The 10317-nt window shown below is 41.4% G+C and overlaps 1 protein-coding gene across 1 annotated transcript; it reads right to left on the bottom strand.

Annotated features, from left to right (window-relative positions):
* Positions 1-2498: 2498 nt before the first annotated feature.
* LOC115795464 (tripartite motif-containing protein 16-like) lies at positions 2499-4523 on the bottom strand. The gene has a single exon (XM_030751384.1). It carries the CDS (start codon positions 4515-4517, stop codon positions 2829-2831), a length of 1689 nt encoding a protein of 562 aa, XP_030607244.1. The 5' UTR covers positions 4518-4523; the 3' UTR covers positions 2499-2828.
* Between the last annotated feature and the right edge of the window lie 5794 nt (positions 4524-10317).

The following is a 10317-nucleotide window of genomic DNA, read 5'->3' as shown; positions in this document are numbered from 1 at the left end:
TATTTAAGGTGGTAAATTTATAGCAAATTCCAAGTTGTTTCCCTTGATTGAATTATCCAGCAAGCGTTAAAGCCATTTATCTAATGACAGACTGATGAACTCTTTCAGTTTGTGTATTTATCTGAAGTGCATGTTAAAATCAGCAGATTGCATTATTTCTTTATTTCCTTGCAAGAATAAAACACCTGGGGGAGCTGTCCTGTCAGAAATCAGCTCTGACACTGCCTGCTACAAGAACACAATCACACCGCTGTGAAAAAAGATTCGCCCCTTCCTGATTTTATTTTTATTTATTTATTTTGCATATTTGTCACACCTACATGTTTCAGATAATCAAACAAGTTTTAATAATAGACAAAGATAACTAGAGTAAATATAAAATGCAGTTCTTGCACTGCCCAGACCATCACACTACCACCACCATGCTCGGCTGTTGGAATAATGTTCTTTTTATGAAATGCTGTGTTAGTTTTATGCATGATGTGACGGGACTCAAACCTTCCAAAAAGCTCAGACCTTAACTGAAGCCAGTGAGGCCTTCACTTCTTCACATTTTGTTCTGGGTTCTTTTTTTTGATCTTCTGGATAAGTCATCGATGCGCTCCTCTTGGAGTAATTTTGGTAGGTCGGCTGCTCCTGGGAAGGTTCACCACCGTTCTGAGTTCTCTCCATGTGTGGATGATGACACTCACTGTGGTTCACTGGAGTCCCAAAGTCAAGTCAAGTTTATTTCTAAAGCACATTTAAAAACAACAGCAGTTGACCAAAGTCCTGTACATTTAAAATAAATAAAATAACTTAAAACACAAGATAAAGGACACAGTTAAAACAGGAAGCATAAAATAATAAAACATAAATAAAAGAAAACAACATCACTAATGTATCCAGGACTCCTTCTGATTTAAAAGCCAAAGATTAAAAATGGGTTTTCAAATGGGTTTTAAAGATGTCAACGGTAGGAGAGGTCCTGATATGAAGAGGCTTGACCTCGGTACAGTTAGGAGCATCAGCAGACCTCAGTGATCTAGTATGCAGGGTTATAAGATCAGAGAGGCAGGAAGGTGCTAACCCATGCAACCCCTTAAAAACAAATAGTAAAACCTTAAAATCAATTCTAAAACTGACTGGCAACCAGTGTAGAGATGCTAGTATGGGGGATGTATGGTCTCATTTATGAGTGCCGGTTAGTAACCGTGCTGCTGCGTTTTGGATCAGTTGTAGTTGACGAAGTAGCGTCAGACTGACACCTGAGACGATTACAGTAGTCAAGTCGGGATGAAATAAAAGCATGGACAGCTCTCTCAAAGTCCATGAAACAGAGAAATGGTTTCACCTTTGCAAGTAGACGAAGGTGAAAGAAGCTAGATTTGATGACAATATTAATGTGTTGGTCAAAACTAAGATTAATGTCAAGGATCAAAGCCTTAGCTTTGTAACATTTCCAGACTTTGTTTCTCATTGTGACACGATGTCTGCTTGTTTTGGAGATCTTTAAGACCTTTGAGTCTACTTCAGGCGGGGGATTTTTCTTCAGCAGGTGTGGGTGTGACCAGTGAAACTGAATTCAGCTTTATCAAAAATGTGGTTAATCACAGTTAATTTATTTCCCTTAATAAAAGAAATCATAATTTAAAAGCTTTATTTTGTATTTACCCATGTTTTCTTTGACTAACATTAAAATGCATTTGATAATCTGAAACGTAATTTTGACAAATATGCAAAAAATAAGAAATAAGGAAGGTGGCAAATGCTGTTTATTTTACAGCACTGTAACCTACGTATGACAGTATAAGCGTGTAAAGCCACTCCTTTATGAAGAAAAATGGGTTATTAGTATTTGTTTACACATGAGGTAAAGTCTCAACATCATGTTTTGATGGAAATGTGGTGAAAGTGTGACAGTAAGAGCAAAAGTTTGTACACACAGGTCTGTGTGTAAGAGATTACAGCCTTCGATTGTTTCCTCTAAGTTTATTTAAGCTTCATTTGTCGAGCACAATAGAAAAAAGAAACAACAAAACGGCTGACGGAGGTTATTTTATTACACGTAGCCTACAGATGTGCTGCTTGTTGCTCAAAAGATGGCAAAGGGTCGGAGTCTCCTTAAAAGACTGCAGACGTAAATAGTTGAACAGTTAATGGAAAATATTTGTCTTGGAATCTCTAATCATTTTGGGAAAATGCCAAGACACATCCTTCCAGTCTGTCTACTGTGTGACTTCCCAGAAAAAAAAGAAAGAAAAAAAACACTGCCAAACAGGTCTGTCTGCAGTCCAGACCTGTCACCTAATGAAGACATTTGACTCTGTAGGAAAAAAAGTAAATCAGCAAAGGAGGCTCTGAGATTAAGCAACTCAATTTCTTTATCAAACAACATGAGAAATATTTTGTGGGCACAAGTATTCTCCTCAGTTCCCCAAACTCTTACAGAGTATTTTTTTAAAGAGGAGATGATGAAACGACGGTAAACCTGTGCTTCAATCAAATTCAAAATGAACATAAACTCATTTAAATTAATGCAAATTTCTTTCTCAACAAACTGACAAAAATAGTTTATACAGGACAGTCTAATATTTTCTCTGTTACAGCCCATGAAACTGAAGCCAAAGAAACTACGCAAATACAAATACATAAATTCATGTTGGATACATTTAATAGGCATTTAGAGCACAGATACATTTATACTTTCACGTGAAAAAAAAATATTTATAAATAATAATCATCTTGGACAGTCCTGAAATGCTACAACAGCGATGCGGGGAAAATTTACACATACACAATAGTAATAAAATAATATACAAATTTAAGCCAACTACAATATACGGTAGTTATAAAAAAGTACATTTGGGTTTGCAAAACTTAGCAGTGTTTCCATGTGAGTGAACCCAGATTCCAGCATAGAGCGGCTGAGTGAATGTGGTCTGGACTCTGTGGAGCAGAGTCATGGTTTCAGAGACGCTGTAGAAGGACAGAATACCTGCTCTGTGATCCAGGTACACTCCTACTCTGGAGGACCGAGGACCTGAGACAGGAGTTTGGATGTTGTTGTATAAAAATGTGTAATTATTTTTGAAGCAATTTAATGCCCAAGATTTGTCATTACATCCAAACCAACATTCATTTCCTCTCCCTGCTCTGCTGATGTTCTTATATGTGACTGCTACATAAACTCCTCTCCATGTCCTCTCCACCTCCCAGTAACAACGTCCAGTCAGACTCTCTCTGCTCAGGACCTGACACACTGCAGTAAATCTGTCGGGATGATTAGAATAAAGTAGTTGCTCACTCAGAAATGTTACTTTTCTGTTCCCCTCTGATAATAACAGCTGTTTGTGTGCTGTGTTTGGATCCAGTGTAATTTCCTGTGAATATTTTAAGAATTCAGCTCTGGTCTTTGGCTCTGGTGGATCTGACAGTAAAACATCCACTTCAGTGACTGTCAGTGAGATGTTTGTCCGTTCCTCTCTCATGATGTCCTGTAGTTTCTCTCTGAGCTCTGACACAGCTGCTGTCACATCCTCAAAGTATCTCAGAGGACGGATATTGATGCTGGATGAGTGTGTAGACTCACTGAGTGCTGACAGTGAGGGGTAGTTGTGTAGAAACTGGATGTGATCCTCTGTGTGTGAGAGCTGCTTCAGCTCAGCGTTTTTCCTCTTCAGCTCAGTGATCTCCTGCTCCAGCTTCTCCTGAAGCTCTTTGACTCGACTCACTTCAGTTTCCTGCTGGGATCTGATCTGCTGCTTCACATCAGAGCTTCTTTTCTGGATCACACGGATCAGCTCAGTGAAGATCTTCTCACTGTGCTCCACTGTTTTATCAGCAGACTGATTGATGGCCTCCACCTCCTGTTGAAGCAGCTTCACATCTTTCTCTCTGTCCTGGATTCTCTGCTGGATGTTTAGTCGACTCACCTCGAGCTCTCTCTGCCTCTCAGTCCTTTCTGCTGCAGCTGAGACTGTGTCGTGGCCTTTATGTTCATCCACACAGCAGAGATAACAGATACTCTGCTGATCAGTACGGCAGAACATCTTCATCACCTCATCATGACGAGAGCAGATGTTCTCCTGGAGCTTCTTGGAGGGCTCCACCAGCTTGTGTTTCTTTAATGGAGGTGAATCATAATGAGGCTGAAGGTGTTCCTCACAGTAAGATGCCAGACAGACCAAACAGGACTTCACTGCCTTCATTTTTCTCCCAGTGCAGACATCACAGGCCACATCTTCAGGTCCAGCATAGCAGTGATCAGCAGGAGCAGCTTGGAGTCCAGTCTTGTTCAGCTCCTCCACTAAATCTGCTAACATGGTGTTTTTCACCAGGACAGGCCTCGGTGTGAAGGTCTGTCTGCACTGAGGGCAGCTGTGAGCTTGTTTTGTATCCTCTGTATCCCAGTGGGCATTAATACAGTTCATGCAGTAGTTGTGTCCACAGGGAATAGTTCCAGGATCCTTCAGTAGATCCAAACAGATCGAACAGCAGAATCTTGTTTGGTCCCTTTGAATATCTTGCTGTGCCATTTCAACTCTCTGTGTCATTCAAAGCCGTCAACAGAAGTCTGCACTACCAGACAAATATGCTGCTTACATCCATTCGCTGACTCAATATATCGCAAACGAGACGGGACAAGGAAGTTTGTGGAGGAGGGAGGTGTTATCAGCTTGGTTTTTTTAAAGAAATACCAGCTGTTCAAAAGGCGGAACATGTTTTCATTTACAATAAATGGAGTGTTACATAACTTTGGCATAAGATGTTAATTATGTCATATCCCTGAGTTAACACTGGGCTTAAATGGCTTATTGTCAATCTTTGCTTCATATAAACAGTAATGTTTGCAAAATAGTTGCTGTTCCGTCAATATCTAAGACACAAAAAACCTCTTTAAAAATATAAATTTATGTTTATTTTTAATACAAACAACCAAATAATACCAGAAAAATAACAAATACAAACAAAAAAACAGCAAACAGCTCCACCAGCTGATTCCAGGCCTGAGATTTCACTTACTAAATCCTGCACATTATGAACAGATTATCAACAGATTTTATGCTTATTCTTTTCTGCTGTTTGATTTTAAAAAAAAAAAGTTTTTCAGCTGTCAAAATGTAATGTTTTACTTAAAAAGAAAAACTGTGTGCTCTGGAGAGAAGAGGGCTGAAAGCCTCCTTCTCACTGGCAGGTGTAACAGTGAAGGTGAAAGGAGCAGAGGGAGCGAAAATGAGGTAAATATCTGTGGTTAATCAAAGCAATGGAGAGATAAAGAAGATAGGCAGGGTGGAGACGAGTATCAGATGATTTGAGACAAAGAGTGCAGCAAGAGTGAAAGGGAATGTTTGCAAGCAGGTAGTGAGACTGGTTATGATGGTTGGTTTGGACACGGTGGCGCTGACAGAAAGAGGCCGAGGTGGAGGTGACAGAGTCGAACATGTGAAGGTTTTGATTGGGACGGGGTTAGAAAAGAGTCCATCAGAGGGACGGTGCAGTTTAAAATGCTTTTCTTGTTTTCTTCAGTCACAATTATGGATCAGTGCTCTGGCAGCTGAAGGAAGAAAAAACTATACTATGGAAAACAATGAAACAGTTAAAAACAACAAAGACAGCAACACAGCTGCTGCCAAAAAAACAGTGTGTGTGTGTGTGTGTGTGTATGAATATGAGTGCTTTAAGTGTTTTTGACTAACTTCAACTTGTCAATATCAACACTCGTCATAATCCAGGAGAGAATCTGATGGTTTATTTCAGTAAATTAATGTTTGAAAGACAGTTTTACTTTTTATTCTTTCTGAGAGCAAGTAAAGAATTTACACTAAAAACTGAATTCAAATTTGGTCTTAGTCCATAAGGTGAGTAAGGACAAACAGCTGCTCTGTTTAAAGTAATTCTTATAGAACAATAAAATTGTTTGCAGCCAGGAGGGAATAAAGGAATAAAGTTGGATCGAAGAATCTATATTTATTACCGATACTCATCAGGGAAAAACACTTCAGGGGAATGTTGAAAATGCCTTCAGTAAGTGTTCATGTTACTGGCTCAGTGTTGGGCCAAAGCTGCTTTTCTACAGCAGTACACAGCACGGTTCAGTCGCTGATGTGTAGTGCAGCCACTTAATACACTCATGTAAGTTTATCAGTTTCACATCCATAATATTAGAGAACATCTACAGATATCAAGAGTTATAATCCTTTATTATAGAACTTTCTTTGTACTGTGAACAGGGCTGGACTGTTTCTTTATTTTGGTCATTTGTTGCCCTCTAGTGGCAGATACAAAATAGAGCCTCCAACCACAAACCTTTTAACTTACAAACTTTTCTGTTTTCTAACTTGTGTTATTTGAGTTATTTGTGTTATTTGCAGGGCACGCTCAGCCAGAAGGTAAAAAAAGCACTGAACGGTCCTTTGAGTTGGATTTACACGTTTACACATAACCTGGACTTTTCCAGACACATCAGTGGAGCAGGAAGCTGGACCAAAGAGACTGAGCTGATAACCATCTCACGCTGAGACATTATGAGGACCAGAGAGCATGTTGGGATGAGCGCCTTTAGTTATGAAGACGCTGCCGGGACGAGACCCCTCCCCATTTTTTGAAGCTGAAAGCGACAGAGGGAAAACAGCTTCTCCCAGCAGAAACAGAACCAAGCAGGTCCTTAGCACATGGAAATAAATTCAGCAAGAAAATCACGATCCTGCTGCCCGTTCCAGTGTAAAGCAGATATCCACCCACACTGCTCTAGCTGCATGAAGGGTACCTGCTGAGACACCAGCTTCATTTTCTACATCTGACTCTGAATCAGATGTTATGATATAAGGGGGTCTCTATCCTCTTTGCCTGTTCACACTCAGGAGGATATAATACACTGAAGCTACATTTAATTTGGAGAAAATGGGAGACTTGAACTGACTTGTGGATCACGTGTCACTCGACTCCCATAAAAGTTGCCACATGCCTAGAAAACCGACTTCTGTCACAACGTGCTCTCCCAGCACGCATGTGTGCCCGCTCTATATGACCTGTCGGACCAGTTGGAATTTGAGATCCAGGTTCAAGAGAGCGAAGGAGAGATGACTGAGATAAAAGAGGGAACAGCTCGTCAGAGGGAATGGTTCCAAGACAAACAGATGAATCCAAAATCTTCCAACATTCTGCTCAGTACTGATCCCAGGACTACAGCTGCAGTCGCTCCTTGATTAGAAACAACCAGCACCACAGAGCCTCTAACTGAGAACGTGACGAGTAAAATATACTGTCTGTGCAACAGTAATAACCAACATCACATGAATCATTCCACAACTTTAGCATCATTCCACAACTTTAGCATCATTCCATAACTGTAGCATCATTCCATAACTGTAGCATCATTCCATAACTTTAGCATCATTCCATAACTGTAGCATCATTCCATAACCGTAGCATCATTCCATAACTGTAGCATCATTCCATAACTTTAGCATCATTCCATAACTGTAGCATCATTCCATAACCGTAGCATCATTCCATAACTGTAGCAAAGAACAGACAGAAGGGTGGATTCAGACTAACAGGAAATGTGGGAGGAACTATGAAGCTGCTCAGTGCAAGCTCAAAGCTAAGTGCAAAACCTGCATGGAGGCGCTCCATGATGTTAGCATGCTCCTCCAGTTCTTCGAGCGAACTCTTATGGACGTGGACAAAATTGTTGGTACCTTTCTGTTAAAGAAAGAAAAACATCCTTAAGTTTGTTTTTCAAAATAATTCTGTTGAACCACAATTCAAAAGCAACATCTGAGTTTCACAAGTTAATTTTCAGGAATTTATTTGATTTATTACTTTTGTCAGTTTCAGGTTATTTCAGTGATCATTGTGGGTTTTTCGTTCTTTACCTGAAGGGTACTAACAATCCTGTCCACATCTGTATATGCTGACAGGCCAACATCCTGCAGTCATTTTCACCTCCAAAATGGTAAACATAAGCTGGAGACATTTGCATATCCTCCTCTTCACAGCAGAGCATTTAGGTTTGCAGAACATTCACATCCTGTTGAAACTCTACAAATCAAATACCCTCATCTACTCAACTTTCCCCAGAATTCTTTGCATCATGTGAAACCACTTCTTCTGACAGGCTCTGACCATTAGAGCCTGTCAGAAGTCCTCCCGGTGGACCTGCTGTGAAAACCAGATTTGGGATGGACACTACAAGGTCCAAGAGTGAAGTGACAGAGCTTTACAAATCCAGTGTTTGTTCACCTCCACAATAGCACAAAACTCTGATCTGTTGAAAAATGTGCAAAGGCTTTTGCAACTAGATGTGCTGCCATATAGGAATGAGAAAGTAGTCACCAGATCTCAGCAGCTCAGATGTCTACTTTACATCCTCCAGCATCTCTTCTGCCACACCTTAGGAGCACAGAGAAGAATTTGCAAAGAGAGCAGACACAATAGGGAAACTAGAAAATAGCAAAACTAGAAAGATGCAGGCTGTCACCAAGCTGCAACCTAAGGCTGTGAACTAAGTGAAGAAACCTGGTATATCCCCACTACAGGAGAACACAATGCAAAACCCAGAATTGTGTTAAATTGCTTGTTTGTCTACCAAGGACAGCGTCTCAGTATTTGTTACCAGGACCCATTCTACTGGGATTAAAGGTATGTTCCATCAGGACCGCCTGTTTCCTGAGGACAGAGCCCTCTGTGAACACAGAGTGACCTACTGATGTGTTTGAATAGCAAGTATTGCCATTTGGTACTACTTATGTCCCATGCTGTGCTATATGTGCACTGCAGCGGTGCACCAGACAATAGTGAACATGACCAAGAAGCAAAGGTCATTGCAGAGAACAGCGTTTACTGCCTGTACAGCCTAAGGTCTGCTGAGCAGGCAGGCTGGTGCAGCTGGTAGAAAAGCTGCAATCCCTTCTCCTTTTATAAGTGTTTAAGTGGCAAGTAGTGGCACACTGCCCACTACTTGCCACTGTGTAGAGGAAGTGTGGACAGTGGGCAAGCATGGGTCAGAGGCTGTAGTTCATGTACCAGAAGAAGAGCAGCAGCAATGAGGCTGCCTCAAAATCAGCTAGAGCACCAAGAAGTTGCTCTTAGTCTCTGCTGGGACTGTGAGAAAGATGAACTAGGTATCAGATATTTATCATATCGAAGGAGCAACTTTCTGTGGGAGGTTCTTCTTTCAGCTGCCCTCTTGGGGTTGCCATAGTGGATTATCTGGCTCTCTCTCACCTTGTCCCTAGCATCCTCTTCTGTCACACCAACCCTCTGCATGTCCTCCCTCACTACATCCACGAATCTTCCCCGTGGGCGTCCCCTTTTCGTCCTGCCTGGCAGCTCCATCTTCAACATCCTTTGTCCAGTACATCCACTATTCCCCCCTCTGCACACGTCCAAACCATCTCAGCCTTGCCTCTTTATACTAATTTTAATCCTGTCCATCCTGGTTCCTCCCAATCAAAATCTTAACATCTTAAACTCTGCTGGCCTCCTTTGTTTTTGTCAGTGCCACCGTCTCCAAACCATGCGTCCATAGCAGGTCTCATTATAATCTTCTAAACCTTCCCTTTCACTCCTGCTGCTCTCCTTCTGTCACAAATCCCCCCTGACACTTGTCTCCACCTGCTCCACCCTGCCTGCACTCTCTTCTTAATCTCTCTTGTGCACTGTTTGTTGCTTTGGATGGTTGACCCCAGTCAGTACACGAGGCAAAAAAGCCATCAACACCTGATTGAACTCACAGTAGCTTCCTTACAAGGAAACAGTGAAGAAATTACAGAGACAGAGGCTGAAATAAAAAAGCAAGCAAACAGATGGCAGATCTTCCCTCAGCCAGACTGCGACTGTTCAAGCTGCTGATATTTTTCTTTCTGTTCTTGTGGTGCAGACTGCTTCAGTCCATTTCTGGTCAGTATTGTAACAAGTGAAAAAAAAAATGGGGAAGCCTCTTCAAATACCTCACAACACAGATATTTCACTTTGGTATCCTCCGCTCTGTGAACACTGATCCCATCCTGATGGCCCCGAGGCGCTTCACATCACAAAGAGGAAACCCCCCTTTGGGGCACATTTTAAGGGCGAAGAGGGAAAGTTTAGCAAAACATTCAAAGAAATGTCTCCAACCCTGTAGGAGCAGCTGGATAAACAACAGACAAATTTCAGCTTATGATGAGCGTGGGAGTGTGAAACAAGATCAGTGAAGTCAGCACTCAGACTTTCTTGGAGCACAATGTGTTACAGCAGAAGTACTGTGGACTGTGCTTATTGAAAAAGAGGGAATACTTGCAGACATGGATCCAGTAATGCCATCTCACCTTTTGATGGGGTGGCCAGATGCTG

Source organism: Archocentrus centrarchus, chromosome 17, assembly GCF_007364275.1.
Source record: "Archocentrus centrarchus isolate MPI-CPG fArcCen1 chromosome 17, fArcCen1, whole genome shotgun sequence".
Classification (NCBI taxonomy): Eukaryota; Metazoa; Chordata; class Actinopteri; order Cichliformes; family Cichlidae; genus Archocentrus; species Archocentrus centrarchus.
The sequence above is the reverse complement of the archived record's forward strand: the minus strand, read 5'-3'. Positions and strand labels throughout refer to the sequence as shown.